Consider the following 18,248-nt stretch of genomic DNA (forward strand, 5'->3'; position numbering starts at 1 on the left):
CTAGAAGCAGGCCTAAGGAACCCTGAGCCCTACTGCCTTTAACCTTCTTCAAATGCCTTCCGAAGATAAAGGCAGCCCCTGCTTCCATGTACCACACAAGCTGAAAAAGAAAGAGAGGAGAGAGAGAGAGAGAACCCAGTAGAGAGGAAAAGGAGGAAAGGAGGGAGATCAGAACAAAGAAATCCAAAGTGGCAGCAGTGCCAATGGAAACAGTTTCACTCTGTTGCCTTCTGCGGAAAGCTATAGTACTTTGAATGTCGTTGGCTCAAAACCGATAGTATCTTCCTTTGAAGGAGGAGTGGGGAAGGTAGGGCAAAATAGGTCAAGTCATGGGTTCCCCATTTAAATTTGCCACGAACAGTTACTAGGTCTTTTTAAAAATTAATTAATTAATTAATTAATTATTTATTTTGGTTGCGCTGGGTCTTAGTTGTGGCATGGTCTTAACCTCAGTACTCACTGGGTAAATTGCCTCTTGTTCCTAGAAAGTTAGAGAATGTAACAGGCTAGTCCTAACCCTTGTGACGGAAATCTGGTTATACAGTTAAAGTATGAAGAATACTACCAACCAGACCCTTGTAAAATATGTATTACCAACTACAGACATTATAAATAGGTAGAGCGATGTCTTGTTATCTATTACTTACCATCATTTCTTAAAAAGTGTTAGTATTTTCATTAATGATCCAATAGAGGTTGTATTGTATGCAAACCCAATTTGTAAACATGAAAAGAAAAAAAAAATCAGACCCAAAGCTCTTGTCTTTTTTGTGAAAAGGAGCAGGGGCTCCTAAGCTAGGACTGACGGCGGAGTGGTGGTCCTGGATCAAACTGACCAGGGGCCGGTGAAAAGGAGATCTCCTCCTCTGGCTGACTGTAATACCCTTGAGCACTTGGAGCTACATATCCTGGACTTGCATTTCCTAGAATCCCAACAATGAAATAAACTTTTTCTATCTGGCAAATAGAGATCTTTTATTTAGTTTGAAAAATGATGGTTAGGTACAGTAATCCCTGTATGGTAATAACCACATTAGGTATCATTTAGTACCGCTAATATTAAATGTAAAGCTCTGTATGCTAAAGCCATGAATAAGATGTGGTCCCTACCCATAAGAGTTTTTGAATTTACTGGAGGCAGGAGCTTCATCTCTAATTCTTTCTTACCTGGTTTCTTGTTGTACATCAATTTTTAAGAAATATCATTACCTTTAATAAGGACACTTGCTTAGTTGTCAGACCTGCCAGAACCTTCAGACACCTATGTGACCACCAATGGCAAAATTTGTGTTCTTTATTAAATATCTTCTATGCAAAAAACAGAGTACTTAGAAAACTAGTTTTGAAATTGGCAGTTTAGAAGGTTGGGAGAGATTACTGACAAAGGTAGAGACCATCCCCCCCAAATTTGGAATGATATCCTTCAGTTAAAAAAATGTTTAGTGAGAAATGTAGCATACATGCATATAGTGAAAAGAGCATAAGAAGAGTTTAAAGAACAGCAACAACAAAAATAAATACCTGTGTATCCATTACTTAGGTTAAGAACTACAGTACATTCATTCTGAAACCTAACTTTTTCAAAAGTATGTTAGGTTAGCTTTCTTCATTCCTCATGTCTACATTTATTTTCATTCTGGCTAACTGTAATACAACCTGATTTCAAAGTAAGTAAATGAAAGCAATCTTTTATAGAAGTAATACATGAATAGTAGTGTCACACAGTTTCATAACCTCATAAATGTTTTGATTTCATCAGATAGCCTTTATGTAAAGTATGTTCTTGTCTATTCAAAAGACTTGTGATTCTAGGCAGCTATTTAGTTACCTAAAATAGTGTCTCAAGTTTTAAAGGTTTTTATAAATTAATAATTTGTTTTTAAAAATTACATGTATTTATTTGGAGAAAAAGCAGAGTGAGAACTTCGAGAGCTTTCCTGTTGTTTCAGAATTTGACAGTAAGCAGGTCAGTCTCTAGAGGAAAGCTTCACATAAAGGTAAGCTTTCATTACTTGTAAAATGGAAATGTGGGCCCTATTTTCTGTTTGTTTGTTTGTTTTCTAGATTTGTTTTGGGAGGGTGGTGGGACTATATAATTTTCATTCTAATAGATTAGTGCTAACGTAATCAGGTGACGAAGTGATACTCTGGAAATACGTAAGATGAGAGTATTTTGAAAGTAGTGCCCTCTGCCAATATTTTGGCCACAAGACACTGCAAAAAAAGAGCTGATCTGAGTTTACTTCTTTCTTTGGTTACTCCCCAGCAGAACTAGGATGTTGCTTGATTTTTGTTCTACTTCTGCTTAGAATGTTAAAACTTGGAAAGAATGAAGGGAAATAAAGTATAATCCTATGCACTGATTTAATGTCTTTGGATCCATTTCTGCCTATAGAAAATTCTTAGACTTCATGATAAAAGTTTATTGGTGAAGAGAAAAAAATCCTTTTATGAAGTTAAGGCTATAGTTTAAATTTGATGCAGGTTTCTAATAGAGCTTAATAAAAGGTGGAATTTTGTTCTATTTTCAACTAGAGAGTTGAATATTATTGCTGAGTGTGTATGTATTTTCTTTCTTTGATAAAACTAAAAATACTTTTTTTTCTCTCTGAAATAGCTAGTTAGCAAAGGGGAGATCACTAAATAGGAATTCAATAAATACCAATTGAATTGTTACCAATTATATCTTACCAAATGCTCTTATCATATGCATGTATGTTTATATACTGGGATCCCAGTCCTTTGAACTTCTTGGCTATAAAAACCTATATACACATGGTGTAATTTACTTAATGGCTTTTATGCAAAGAAACTATTCAACCATTTTTTATTCTTAGAATGAAGCTATTATCTACTTTAAATAATCCAAGAAAGAATACTGTCCTGTTTTAAAAGATTTATCTTAATTGCTAATCTAGTTATTATGTATGTTTCTTGCCATTTGTCTTTTAAAAAGCAAGGAAGGCTTCCAGACTCATTTTGAATGATATATTTTGACGTATTTCCTTATTTTTCCCACAGACTTTGATCACTGAACTTGAATCTAGGGATAGTGAAAGGGGAGATGACAAAGAAAGAACAGTGGTTGGGGATGAGAGGGCTTTTTTGCACATTGCTGGAGTTGTGAGCATACATATAAATATACATATATATCTTGTCATGAGAATATAAGTTTTGCTAATTTAATTTATTTCTAGCCCCATTGCTTGTCATTTCTCAATAACTCCTGAAGTTTTTAGTGTAGATTTCCTCTGCTAGCTAAGAGAATCTTGAGAGAACTTGATACTTATATTTAGTTGATAATTTAGGAAGCCTCCAAAATCCTTGTGTTTTTTCATAACTATTTCATACTTTTTAATTAGTAAAAACATTGTATTTCCCTTTTCATTTCCCATAGACCTAAATTTTCCCACCTTTATCACTTTATTTCCCCTTCAGGTTCATTTTTTAGGTTCATGCTCAAGTCCTGAGAAGGACTAATTTTAAACCTTTTCAATTTCTTTGAAAATGTACATGAAGATTTGTACTTCTAGGGGCAGACAGTAGAAAGATAGCTCTGATTTTAAGGTGTAGTATACAACTAATTGGTGACCACTGTATTCATCCAGGTACATAGGTTTGAACTATGTTAGTCATAGAAGAAGTAAAGGATGGGAAAAATAAAAAAGGTTGCATATGAGAAATGAAGGTGGGGAAGGAGATTGGGTTTTCTGCTGTGGCTTTCTGGGTTGAGGATACTATGGATAGTTAAGGGAAGGAATAAAGTAGTTACAGGTTTTAAAAGTGTGAGTTCAGGTTTAAACAGTGATTTTGAGAAACCTGTGGTACATCTAGAGGTGAGGAGTAAGGAAGTAGATTTTTGTTTGATTTAGGAGTACTTGGGCATAAGGTCTCAACTAGAGATGGAAATGTAGAATTTGTTATCTTATGAGTTTTAATAAAAACTGTAGGCAAATGAATAAAAGAATTCCAACAAATTAGTACTAAAAAGGCAAAAAAATGAGCAAGAAAACTTGAAGAGGCACTTTACAAAAGATGATATGCAAATAAGCCTATGAAAATGGAGCTTGACTTCACTAGACATCATAGAAATGCAAAGTGATACCACAATGATATACCACTCTCTAGAATGCCTAAAATGGAAAGAAAGGGAAAAAAAAAGACATTGACAAGTGATAACAAGGTTGTGGAACAGCTGGAATGTTCACTAGCTGTGGATGTGAAAACTCTTAGGCAGTATCTTTTAAAGTGAAATAAATGAACAGATGTGATCATTATGACCAGTGGTGTACCCGGAAAATGGCTGTGTGTGTGGGTGGGGGGAGAGATTGATATGTAGAGTTTGCTAATACTCTCACCATGGTTAATTTCAAGCTACCCATGGTTTAAAAAGAAACTTGCAAAATTCTTCAGTGTTTAACAAGCAGTTTTAGCCAGCTGCTGCCTGACCCACTAATTCCATTTCTAGATACAGCCAGCAGAAATGCATACTTGTTGACCCAAAAGACAGATACTAAAATGTTCACAGCAGCTCTACTTGTAATGCCAAAAACCAGAAACAACCCAAATGTCTATTTACATTAGAATAGATGAATTGTGGTATATTCATATAATAAAATACAACAGTGAAAAGAATGGACTATTTAGAATCTAATTACACATAATAATAGTAATGGGTGTCACAAACGTAGTTGAAACCAGACACAAAAGAATATTTACTATATTTTTCAATTTATATAAAGTTCAGTAGCAGGCAAGCTAATCTTGGGTATTAGAAATCAAGATAGTTGTTATTTTTATTTGGAGTCATGTTCTGTTTCTTGATCTGAGTGCTATTTACTTGAATGTATTTACCTTGTGAAAATTCATTGAACTGTAACTTACGATTTGTATAATTTTCTGAATGTATTTTTTATGTGAACAAAAGTACTTACATAGGGCAAAAAAGCATTTGGGCAGATAGGAGATTACCCAGAGATGAGATATATAAAGTGAGAAGAGTGACAGAACTTTGGGGAACACAGAAACCACACACATACATTCCTATTTCTTTGCCCACTTTCCTCAGGACCCCTTCCAGCTTTTTCTATAAAGCATTACATAAGGTAAGGATAATGCTAAGAATAAATTTTCTGTTAGAGACTGGAACTGCTCTGTAGCATTTCTGCATAGAGATTGTTTCCAAGGGGACTTCTGGACTGAATTTATTCTTAGATTTAGAGTTCGAGGAAGAAGAACTGCTGTCATGAGGAAGACTCCCTGACGGCAGGAGATGGTGCTAACTACAGAGCAGCAACATTTTTCTAAATCCTCCTAGTGTGTTGGATCTCAGTAAATGCCCTATAGCTAGTCATCATCTCCTGATGATATACTGAAATAATGTAACTTGTATCCTTTGGTTTGAGAAGCGGGGGGAAGGGAAGCAATCCTATACACTTCTCAGAGAGTGTTTTGAGAAGTAGGCAAGTCCTCCCAATAAAGAGAAAGGTCTCTCACTAAAGCCTATTAATGTATGATATTCTAAAAGTGTCTGTTTATCCGGACGACTGCATACTTATCTCTCTTTTCCAGAAATGGCAAGACGTGTTTTGACGACATCACCTATCCCTATGAAGACAAAATTGCTACATCAAATAGGATTGTCACTTTATAATACCTCTCATGGCTTCCATGAGGAAGAAGTGAGAAGAAAACTTGAGCAGTTTCCCGGTGGATCCGTTGACCTTCAGAAGGAAGACAGTGGCATTGGCATTCTTACTCTGAACAATCCAAGTAAAATGAATGCCTTCTCAGGTATAGAGAGCTTTCTTTTGTTAGTTAAAACATGACACTAAATCTAACCTGCTATCCCATGCTTTTATCCTTAAATCTGTTGAACTTTCAAGAATTCTTGAAAGTCATGGTACTCTTTGTAGAACATGAGAAAACAAAACTATCACCTGAACCAGGAACATATTTTACTAACTGTGAATATTTTAATCTTTTTAAAAATCCGTGAATATGGATGTTGGTAAAAAGGAAACCATCAAATTAATCTTGATTATTTTTTCCATTGAAATTTTAACTGCTTAATAACCTCATTTGTTTGTGTTCAGCTAATGTCACTGGGAGACAAAGGGAAGGATGTTTCAAAGATTTTAAAACCTAAAGAGAAAAGCCTAAAATGAAAAAAAAATTATTTAGCTTAAATTTTTTTTTCTATGAACTAAAATAAGACTGTCATTTTAACCATGTAGTTCCAATAATCACTGAAAACACTGCACTTGCCTACTTGTTGCCCCTTTTCTAACTCTGAGATACAGGTAAATACGTTCTATTTACTAGGCAGCACTCTTGGCATATAAGAATTTTATATTTAAGAGACCTCAAGGTCCAGGACCTGTGATAATTTGTAATTTTTTGCCAAAGCTCAAATTTGAATTATTCTACCATGATGTTATACAAGAGCTCTTGAGTTACCTTACTGACTACCCAGCACTCGTGTTTCCAGGTGATTTTGGCAATCTCTATTTGTTAGTTATATACTTCTTATAGGGGGAGCGAATTATATTTTATAGTAGCATTTGAAATATTGGGTTCAAAACTATCCCAATAAAGTTTCTTGTGTGTATATATAATCATACTTATAGACATACTTCAGTAGTTTGTAAATTATCAGTGGTGGGTCTTTAAACACAAGATGACTTTTCTTTACATTCAGCAGAATTCAGAGATGTCTCTATTAATGTTAACCAATAGAAGTATGATGCAGGACACAAGTGTCAGCTACATATGTAATTTAAAATTTTCTAGTAGCCATATTTTTAAAAAGGAAAAAGAAAGGTAAGATTAATTTCAATAACATTTTATTTAACCCAGTGTACTCAAAATATTTCAACAAATGACTGATACAAAAATTATTAATGAGGTATTTTCCTCTTTTTTTTTTTTATACCAATTCTCTGAAATCTGGTATGTATTTTACATAACTGTTAGCAAATCAGGTCCGGTTGCTTGCCACTCAAAAATCAATACTCAAGAGACAAATGTTGGTAGAAAAAGGAAAGTAGCTTTTAATCAGAATGCTAGCAATCTGGGGAGATGTTGAACTCAGTGTCCCCCAAAAACCAGCTCTGAAGATTCTGCTCAGCCATGAAAGTTTTAAAGGGAAAAGGGGAAGTAATCTCAGTCGTTGAGATAAGGGGTCAGAATCGTCGCCATCCCCCACTGTGTGCAGGCTTGTTGACTTTTTGTGATTTTTCTTCAGATGCTATCTTGTTCACACAGATTTGTTCTCGAGATTTCTGAAGGGGAAGCTAGGGAAGAGATCTGGTCATCTCTTAATTACTTATTCTTCATTTCTACTTCTTTGATCTACGGAAAGAGCCAACAGGTTAGGCAACGTATTGTGTGATCAAAAGATCTGAAAGTTGTGCTAGGGCCAGAGATGAGTAGAGGATGGGGGTGCCTGGCTTAAGGTTAGTGACAAGACAAAAGGGGCCTCCTGTAGAGAGCTCTTTCCTGCAAAGAGGCCTTTCCTGCTGAAAGCTGTTTACACTACTGCACATCTCAGTTTAGACTAGCCATGTTTCAAGTGCTCAATGACTACGTGTGTGTGGTGGCTACTTTACTGGACAGTGCAGCTGCATACCTTCAACTGGTTCCGAGAATGAAAGCCAATTTTTATATTAGCCTAGGAAAAATAAAATTAGAAAGATAAGACTGCTCTAGGGATTTAGACTAGATAAATACTTGTTTTAACTTACTACTGAATAGCTACAATTTATAATTTATATTAGTCAAATTTTTATTCAAACGGAAACAAATATTAATTTGATGCCTAATATTTAAAACTAATACAAGCAGAACTGCTTTGATTTGGATGATGGTGGTTGGGTTGGGTTGGGTTGTGAGATGATGAATGAGCCCAACACCACACAACTCTCAAGGCCCTTGTTTGAAAATGAGCCAACCAGATACTCTTTAAGGTCTGTTTCAACTCTTATGTTTATTTTACAAAGTCAAAAAGATTATTTTAACTACTGGTACAGATTTCTCATACTTAGGGCCAGCATTATTTTTTCTACCTAACCACATATTTATGTGACTTCTTAATTAAGGGAGAGAGAGAAAGAGGTCACTATCAAATTGTAAACTTTTAAAGCAGAGACTGTCATGCTTGCCTCTTTTGTATATACTCCTTAGTACCAACATGATAGGCATTTGATAGGCATTCAGTAAATATTTGTAAAATTTGTGACCTAGGAGTCTTGTTTGACACCTTACAGTTTCTAAATTATTTCTATTTGTCCAATATTGTATGTGTTTTTGATTCCCCCTCCCCTCTGGCAGGTGTTATGATGCTACAACTTCTGGAAAAAGTGATTGAGTTGGAAAATTGGACAGAGGGGAAAGGTCTCATTGTCCGCGGAGCAAAAAATACTTTCTCCTCAGGATCTGATCTGAATGCTGTGAAAGAACTCGGAACTCCAGAGGCAAGTATTGTATGAATTATGCAATAGGTTCTACATGTTTGTCAGACATCTGGGCTAAGTATTTATATTCTACTTATATGGTTATTATCATGACAGCTTTTCTTTAATAGCTTTCCAAGGATCAGAGTTTTTGTTTTGCTTCTTAAATTAAAGATTAGCTTGTAATAATGTGAAGTAATGGGGAATAAAATGAAGGACAGGAAGACTAGCAATAAAAAGTTCATTATTAAAGCCAGCAAGGATTTTAATTTTTTAAGTGGAAGTCCCTTAGCATCTCATGGTAAGGAGTTTTCCATGAGGTACCTAGCATAGCTTTGGCACATGGTAGACTTCAACAAATGCTAACAGTTAAAAAACTTGCTTTTGAATTATGATTACAGAAAAGGAATCCGAATCATCTCTCGTTATCTGTCCTCCAAGCAACCTGTTTTTCTTGAATTCAGCCGTCCACTAACATCCCCTAGGCAGAAAAAAAAAAAAGAGTGAGAGAGAGGGAGAGGGGAGAGAAAAAAAGGTATCTGTTGCCATTTAATTAAAGATGTGAGCTGTATGTAGGTAATAATGTTTTAATGTTATTGCACAACTCTCATACCACTCTATGTAGTATAATGATCTCTATTTGCATAATATATGAGGAAGGATCTCTCTTTTGGAAACTTTGATAGATTTGTATTTGAATGCTGGTTTTTTCTGGCTAAGTGATTGGGTAAATCACTTATTCTTTCTAAGTCTTATTTTCCTAATCTATAAATAAGAATTGTATATTTCCCAGAGCTATTGTGAGGATTCAAGATAATATATACAAAGTGCCTACTAGCATGGTGTCTGAAAAAGGTAGCTATTATTTTTATTTCAAAGATCCTCATCCCTGATGATCCACAATTTGTAGCAGCGCTGGCCTTAAATCTGTAATGCCTCTGAATGGTTAGAGTGAGACTGCAGACATGCATCTCGGGGCGGGGGGCCTCCGAGGAGCTCTGGTTCTTTATGTCTCAGATCAGAAAGAATTCAGCAAGAGGCAGAGTGATAGATAAGAAATGATTTATTAGAATAGGATGCTTATAGGTTTACAAGCAGGCAGGCAGGAGGGTGCTGCCCTGAGAACTTAGTGGGCTACAGTTTTATAATCAAAGGAAAAGTGGGGAGGGGGAGAAGACCACCATCTTCCTCATTCTTGAGTAGACATCACACTTCCAACATTGGTTCCTCCTCCATGTCGGGTGGGGGATTTTTCTTGTCCCTACATGGTCAAACTGGGGCTGTCATGGTGTAATGGAAATGAGCAAAAAGGTGGTAACATATACTAAAATATGGTAAATCATCTCAGCTTTCAGTATAATGTCACCTTTTCCTTATATTTTTATTTTCAGTGTGTGCAGAGAAGCATGTCCTAGAAATCATTAACTTACTGACCTCACTGGGCAGGATGTGGGTCTCATTCCACCATTATTTTATTGTTTTGGGGCATGTCTCATGCCTCTGTTGCATGATTTTGCTGCTAAGCAAGCCTGCTTGGTTTTGTGGTGAAGCAAACCTGCTTTCTTGAGTGATCATTAACTTACAGGGTCTCCCATACTTTGTCTTTACTTACAATCCCCTAGTGGGATTAACTATTTAATCACCTACTTTGTCCCTTTAATCTGTCCCTGTCAAGAGCACTAAGCTGGGGATCTGAATATATGGATTCTTGCCCCAGCTTTACTGATAATTAACTATGTGACCTGTAAGTCATTTGATTATAATTTTTCATTTCTAGAATAATTGTATTGCTAAACACTTTACTTTGTTCACAAAAGATACTATAAAGATATTGTAGAATGAGATAATAGATTACTGTGGGTCTGGTGTGTTGTCAGCGTTGGGCTGCACCCTGCAGGCCTGCAAGGCCTGTATTTGCCCAGCTTCAAGACCTAAGAAAGAGCCCGGAGTCAGTGACAGAGACATCAGTGGTTCAGTGGATAGGGGGAGCGTCTGAAGCAAGGTCCTGGAGCAACACCCCACCATCTGCAGCAGAGGGCGGGTGGGACAGGGCAGGACAGTCTTCACTCCAAGGGCAAGGGGAGATTGGAGATTGCCAGTTTTAAGGGGAATTAACCTCAGGTTGGCTCATTGGTTACCAGGGAAACTAGCAGAAGGGCACGCCCCTCACCACCCCTTTGTTAAGAACAGTCACTAGCTGGGGCCTGGGGCAGGTATGTAGGAAGGTCAGTCATGTGAGTAGGGTGTAGGTAAAGCGGGCACTGGTGGAGCAGGGAATGTAGAGAGCCAGAGAACAGCCATCTTGAGTGGCTTGATCTTACCGTCAGATAGGAAAACACCCCTAAAAATGTGGAAGGTTATTTTGCTTTCTTCTAGTTAGAAGGTTGTTTCTGTCTAACTAGATCATGTGGCCAGGATTTTTTTCCCTATAAATGTAAAAACTAAAAGTGGAGACATGCTAATTGTTTCACATATATATAGTCAGCCTGATGTAAATCATGTGGGAAAATATGTATCATTTTTATTCAGACTTCAGGTAAGGGATCACTAAATAAAGTTTATTCTTTCCAGTAAGGACATTCTCCAAGTAATCTGTCCTGAATGCCTGCAGTAGAGTAAGATTGACTTTTGATCAACAGCTGAGAACTCGGGTGGTGTGACCCCAATGCTTAAATAACACTGCCGGTGTTCATCCCTTGTAGTTATGCACATCTGCCAGTCTCATTAGAAAAAAAAATCTAGAATTGTGTTTCTGCTTTACAGTGTGTATGCTTCAAGCCCAGATTGGTATTTAAAATACCTTATTTTATTTAAAGCATTTTTTTGTGTAGATGGATCCTTTATTGTATTTTTATGAAACCTTCTTAGTCATAGTTATAGGAAATATATAGCATAGAAATAAACAATTTGAGTAAATTCTCTTTATGGATAATATTAAGAAAGACAGTAATGTTTATAAAGTGTGGTGTATTTGTCACATGATGATTTTTAAAATTAATAAGAACTGGAAACAGTTTACATAAAATTCCTGTTAACTATTTCCATTTCTCATATAGAACATATTCCTATATGCCTGAGAAGTAACTATAAATATGTGTAAAACTGAAATTTTCAATGGCCTTGGGACTTTTGAGGCTCATACATGTTTATGAATTGCAGCTGCACATATAAACGCATCTGTCCCTCACAGCTGAGAGATTCTGAGATGCTTAACATGACTTTAAGTATAAACAGCCTTCTCTCAACAAAGCTCTTCTTTATCTAATATACTTACTCTTTGTTGTTGCAAATGCGTCATTGCATCTGCTTATTTGGTGATTATTTGGTGAATTTGCTCTTCTGAGGATGATGAGATAAGTAGAATAGATGATTTTAGTAATTGGGTTACTTTCCCTTCTCATTATAAGATACATGAAAGTGATTATTAAATAGCTTTTTTAAAAAAGATAATTATGCTGATGTTTTTGCCACTGTATGTTTTCAGTTTTGAAAAATATTTTATTAATAAAAATTACCAAATATAAACAAAAGTAGACGTGTCGACTGAAAAAAAGTGCATGACCTAAAAGTTGAGAGTTATGTTTTTTTCGGCGGACATTCTTAGGACTTCAAGCCTGGAGACAGCATCTCAGATAACCCTGAGAAACTGCTCCGAGGAGGTGAGGGGGAACAGTATATATAGGAGTATTTGCAACAAAGGGCAGGTAGTCGGAATGTCAAAAGATTATTGTTAATTAAAGAAAACCAGATATCTCAAGTTAAGGAATTTACTGCTTTTCTATGTATAGGGAGGTGCAAGAGTCTGGGCTCACTGAAGTCATTCCTTTGATGTGCACTTCAGCTATCTGGGGCCAGTGTCCTGTGTTTTCTCATCCTGAGTTTCCTTAATCTGCACTGTTGGGGTGGCTGCAGTCTGATGACTGCTAGATGGGGGGCATTCCTTGTTTCCATCCCGAGTTCCCTCAGGGCTCACCATCGGCGGTGGCTGCTGTGACTGATGGCTGTGACATCCTTTGTTTACTGATATGCCAGGCAATATTTTTTTTCTCAGACTAATACGTTGAAACCCTCATGTACTCATAATAGTATCAACAGTCATCAACATTATATTTGCTTATCTATCACTCCAGTTTTTTTTTTCTTTATGTACCTGGTCTCCTAAGAGGTTGGTTTCATATTTGTACCCTTTGTTTAATGAGCAGGAAAAGAGCTCTAATTGTTCCTGTTAGGCAGTTAATCCTTGGTTGAGAAGGTCCAGGCAGGGAGATGAATTAGCATAACACAAGCATTAGCCCTGAAAAGTTATGGGACAGAAAAAAAGAATAAAATAGGAAAAAATCTAGTGTAAGTATTAACCCACTTATAAGATTTGAATTGATGCTACCAATGTTCTGCAGACTAGAAGAAGTCTTTTTTCAGAGGGCAGAAGTAATCAAAATCCAATTAGAAGCTTCAAGATTTGGGGTAATAAAAACCTGCTTACTCTGCAGTGAATGGGTTTAATGCCTCAAGGAAAAGTCTGGCATTTTAGAAACCTTTATACTCTTATTAATCTAGCTCGAAGATAATATCCTCCTTTGTCCGCTGACCTCCCTTGTTACTTTTCTACCAATCTGTTGCCCCCTATTTCTCTGTTGCCTAAATTTCCACAGCAACCTCAAAGTTCTTGTCTAACTTCTTTGCTTTCGCTATGACTATTGTACAGTTCCATTGTAGCCTTATTAATTTGTAGACAAACTATTATAATTTTCTTGAAACCCTTCCATGTATTTTGAGGAAATTAATAAATTCATACAACAAGCACTTAGGGAAAAAAAAAGAGGCTCATTTATGGTTATGTTACTGTAAGGGGGAACCCTTCCAGGGCCCAAGAGTGGACTCTTGTCTAACACTTGGAATTGAATTGTCCAAGGAGACACCTGTACTGACAAAGCAAAAGATTTTACTAGGAAGGGGTGCCTGGGCGGAGAACAGCCGGGTATAAGGAACTCAGGAGAACTGCTCTGCCACGTGGCTTGCAGTCTCAGGTTTTATGGTAATGGAGTTAGCTTTCCAGGTTGTCTCTGGCTAATCATCTTGCTTGTGCCCATATTTGGTCCAATTCCTGGCAGCGCATACATCTCTCAGTCAAGATGGTTTCCAGCGTGAGGATTTCTGGGAGGTTGGCAGGACATATTATGGGCTGGCGTCTCCCTCATTTTGGCCCCTCTTCCGGCTGGTGGTAGCTCGTCAGTTCTGTGTTCCTTATCGGGACCTCCTGTTGTGAGATAATTCATTCAAGCAGTTATTATTCTGCCTGGCCAGGGCAGATGATTTCTGTCAGTGGTTCCCTAACAGTTCTAGGATAAGATATGTTTACAGGCTGGGCATTTTTCCACTCAGGATACATGTGGCTTAGAGTAAATATGATGTTGATAGTTCCCTTTGGAACTTAGGCTGGGTGTCGTGCGTCTCATCTTTGTTATTCTAGGAGGAGTGGAGGAGGAGGGTTGGGTCTCAGGGTATCATCCAGATAGGATGGAAGTATCCCCTTCTGCAGCAGCTCTCAAAACCTTTATTAAGTTTAAGTTCCGAGCTCCCAACTTTCATTCATCAGAGTAGGTCTAGATTTTCATTGGTTCCTTTCTTTGAGTTTATTCTATCACAAGTCAGGGTTTCTCTGTCACTGGCTTATTTTCATCCTGTAGCCTAGGAAGAGGCCTGAACATTTAGTCATTGTTGGCTCACTAGCTTTGGGGAATAAATTTAATAAATTAAATATTTCTTCTCGCTAGGTCATGTTGGCTAGTGCAGTGTCATCTCTACTTTATGATACATTTAAAGCCAAAGCATACCTTATTATCTGATTGCTGTTACTGATATTAGTTATAACGATGATAGATAACATTCTTGTTCTAGTACTGTATGTCAGGCACTGTTCTAAGCTCTTCCGTGTTATAACTTATTTATTACTAATTCCCCTAATGAGATATAGGTACTATTACTAGCACCATTTTACAGGTGAGGAGACTGAGGCACAGAGAGGTTAAGTATCTTGCCAAAATTCAAACTAGCTATTAAGTGGTAGAGCCCAGATTCAAACCTAGGCAGTTTAGCTCTTGAGTCTGTGTTGTTATCCATTATTCCATATTGCTTTTAAACATTTTTAGTGTGACTTTTATCTTTTGAATGAGAAGTATGATAGTACATAGGTTAATACCCACTTCACTTTCATTTCTACCAATTCTAAATAATTCCATCAGTATTTTAAGTACTCTAAAATCTAGTAATAGAAAATAAGCCTATTAAAATTACTCTGTTGAGATAATTTAACAGGCTTTATAGGACAAATTTTTAATAGAATATAGACTATTCTAGTTTTAAACCTTCTAGCTCTTTGTGCTTGTGTTAATTTTCTCATCACTTTATTGTATAGACTGACCTTCCTGATAAAGGCTTTCAGTTAGGAAATTTGTATCGTACTGGGTTTTACCATTCATTGACTGCCTTTGTTTTATGAATCAACATAGTTCTCCATCTCAAATTCGTCTGAGTCAGTTAACTTCAGCAAGCACATACTATATGCAGAACATTGTACTATGAGCTTCTGAGGATAAAGAAGGCATTTTGTTAGTCTCAAAGACTTTATTATCTAGGCCTAGCAAATGCCATCTCCCCTTCTCCTCTATAAAGCCTTCTCAACTACCCCAACGCAGTTGAAATGAATTGTTTCTTAATTGCCACTGTTCTCAGCTTGTTCAAGCATTTCTTAAAATACTTAATATACTATACCTTGATGCATGTTGCATTTCTTTATTTCTCACAAGATCTTTGAGGACTGGGAACTGGGACCACATTCTACTGATTATGTTCCCTATCCTTCCTTTGTATAGATGATGTGACTGATAATAAATGCAAACACAGTGTATACAATCTGTAAATTCTGTAGTGTAGTTAGAAAAATAAAAATACTGCAGAAACACAAAGGAGAAAACTATTACTGTGGGATTTAGAAACTCTTGATGGAAAAATATTTGATCTGGGCATTCCTTGAAATAGGTAGAGAAAAGGACAGGCTGTTCCAAATAATGGGAATGATGTGAGCAAAGACACAGGAACAACAGTAACTGTAAGGTGTTAAAAGAATGACAAATAGTTTGTTGTTGCAGAAGTTAAGATGCTTGCATGAGGGGTGCAGTAGTCAATAAAGTTGGTAAAATAGTTTGGGATCAATCCTTCCCAAGGAATTTAGACTTCATTTTATTGATGATATGAAATTATCATCCTATAGGGAGGTTTTTCAGGCAGGATGCAAGATATATCACAGAGGAAAAAGAAATTAAATATAGAGAGACCAGTTAGGAAGCAAGGCTGTTGTCATAATCTAAGCATGAGTAACACAAGTCTGAACTAGTGTTGCGGCAGAGAAAATAGAAAAAGAAGGGATTTGCATTGGAAATATTTCAAAGGAAGGATTGAGGGGACATGCTTGTTAACTCACCGAGCATGGGAGAACTATGAAATGGAAGAGTTAAAGATAATACCAAAATTCTGAGCCTTTTGGACCAGAAAGCCTTTCCTGTTAACTCAGAACTCACTCTTTGATCTTTTACAGAGTATCTAGGTACATTTTCATCTTTCCAACCATTCTTTAAGTCAAATAGAACAGGTTTTTAAAATTTTCATTCCTTCCTTATGGATGAGAAAACTGAAGTTCATAGTTATGACTTGCTCAAGTTAATGTTGTTATTATGTGGCAACACTAGGATTAAAACCCAGCTTTTTCACAGCCCATTGGTTTTGCCATGCTGAATTTGAAGTATTAGCAGAATGTGAAATTTCTAGCAGGTTTTGGGACTCTACATGAAAACAGTAGTTGAAACAATGGGAATGGTTGAGACTTCCAAGTGAGAAATTGTAGATAAAGGAGAGAAAGAGAATCATGGATTGGATTTTTGGTAATAGCATTTAGCTGAATAAAAAGAGATAAAGAAGAAAACTGGAAAATAACAGTCAAAGAAATAGGAAGAGGATCAGGAGTGGAAGATGTTGCTAGAAACTGAGAATATCAAAGTGAAGAAACTGGTCAAAGCAAGATGCTATATATATTATGGAGACACAGAGGAAGATGAGGATAAGGAAAAGCCATTTAATTTAACAAATAGGAGATCGTTAGAAACCTTTGAGGAGAGTCTTTTGAGAGAAGGCTGAAGACCACATTATACTAGGTTGAAGAAAGTATATGAGGGAAAAAAGAAGAGGCAATGAGTTTACACTATTAGGAAACTTGTTTTTTATGTTTACGTTCTTAGGGGATCAGAGTTTGGGATAATAGGTGGGTTTGTCTTATGCCTCTTCCCTCCAAATTACCCTGAGCAGAACTCTCCTCTTTTCTGGGGTATATGACTTAGGTGTGAGAGTTACTCTGTCTCTCACACCTAAGTCTTTACTGATAGCTCATGCAAAGCTGAGCTCAAGGAACCCCAGAAGATCAACACAATTAAATACTGCATCATTTGCATTTCAGACAGCTTCGAAGAGTTTTAAATGAAAACCTCATTTTAAAAAGTTTGGTATATTTTTGGCTTTATTACTTTCTAAATCCTGAAAGTGTTTTTTAATAATTTCTTATATAATACATTTGCATTGTATCTTTGTGTTTATTCTTATTTAAAGGATGGAATGGCCGTATGCATGTTCATGCAAAACACCTTAACAAGATTTATGAGGTAATGTATCTTTGTTTTTAAAATATAATTTCTAAAAAACCAAAAATAGCTCTTCATTCTATGCTTTGCAGTAGTTAAAAAATAGTCACTGATTTTCTAATCATATTTATTCTAATGATGAACTATGTGTGCCATCAAGGATTGTCATATAATTAAATGTTACTGAAGGACATACAAGTATGTCTCTTAAAAAATATAAGAGACGAGAGATAAAGAGAACTAAAGACATAGCACTTTTCCCTAAAGAGCTAATATTTAGGTATAATCTGGCTATATTTAGGTATAGACACGGGAAAGTTAAATACTGATACTAGAGCAGAATAGACACTGGTCAAGACATGACACATAAAGATTACCTAATATTCAAAATTAGTAGAATGTATAGTGAAGTGGTCTGTATCTGCAAGGAGATAGAAAAAGAGTTACCAGTTGGAGAAGGCTTTTACAGATTTCTGAGGAAGATGGATTCACTTTGCACCTAGATGAGGAAGAAAAAGGAGAAAATTTGGGGCCTGTCATTTTGCTTTTGGGGTTACAAACTATGAAATGATTGGGCTGATTAGCTTTCTACTTCTATATTCTGAATGTAAACAATTTAAATATAATTAAAACTAAGGAAATTCATATTTATTTAGCATACTTGTTAATTGGACGTCACTGTATTTTTGGTACTCTTTGTATGTGAGTCTAGAAAGAAAAGTGGAATCAACATTACTATTTAAAATACCTTCTTCATTGTCTTAGCTCCTATTCACCTACTTCTCCCTATTACATTTGACTTTTTCTTAAATAAATCTTAAAACTTTTGTTTTTTTTAAAAAAAATAATCCTTTTTAGGGACTTCCCTGGTCCCTAAAATGCAGAGGACATGGGTTCGATCCCTGGTCAGGGAACTAAGATCCCATATGCTGCGGGGTAACTAAGCCCATGCGCCACAACTACTGAGCTCGCGCACCTCAACTAGAGAGCCTGCGTGCCACAAACTACAGAGCCCACGTGCTCTGGAGCCCGTGTGCCACAACTAGAGAGAGAAAAAAACCCACATGCCACAACTAGAGAGAAGCCCGTGCCCCGCCAGGAAGAGCCC

At 36.5% G+C, this 18,248-nt stretch overlaps 1 protein-coding gene and 1 long non-coding RNA gene across 5 annotated transcripts in view; one reads left to right on the top strand and one right to left on the bottom strand.

Annotated features, from left to right (window-relative positions):
• ECHDC1 (ethylmalonyl-CoA decarboxylase 1) overlaps positions 1-18,248 on the top strand; it is a 44,650-nt gene that overhangs the window by 11,577 nt on the left and 14,825 nt on the right. For 2 of the 4 annotated variants that reach the window (XM_059941259.1, XM_059941260.1), the window contains 4 exons: positions 1,950-1,997; positions 5,572-5,793; positions 8,332-8,474; positions 17,109-17,161. In XM_059941259.1, the coding sequence (XP_059797242.1) occupies positions 5,574-5,793; positions 8,332-8,474; positions 17,109-17,161 (416 nt within the window). In that variant the 5' untranslated portion in view covers positions 1,950-1,997; positions 5,572-5,573. The remainder of the gene's footprint in view (positions 1-1,949; positions 1,998-5,571; positions 5,794-8,331; positions 8,475-17,108; positions 17,162-18,248) is intronic. The other 2 variants (XM_059941258.1, XM_059941257.1) reach the window with 1 other exon arrangement.
• LOC132375927 (uncharacterized) lies at positions 13,258-17,699 on the bottom strand. The gene is made up of 2 exons (XR_009506161.1): positions 17,588-17,699; positions 13,258-13,710 (listed from the first exon to the last, which is right to left on the bottom strand). It is a non-coding gene; the product is annotated as an uncharacterized LOC132375927 (long non-coding RNA).

The sequence above is a fragment of the Balaenoptera ricei genome, chromosome 12, assembly GCF_028023285.1.
Source record: "Balaenoptera ricei isolate mBalRic1 chromosome 12, mBalRic1.hap2, whole genome shotgun sequence".
Lineage (NCBI taxonomy): Eukaryota > Metazoa > Chordata > Mammalia > Artiodactyla > Balaenopteridae > Balaenoptera > Balaenoptera ricei.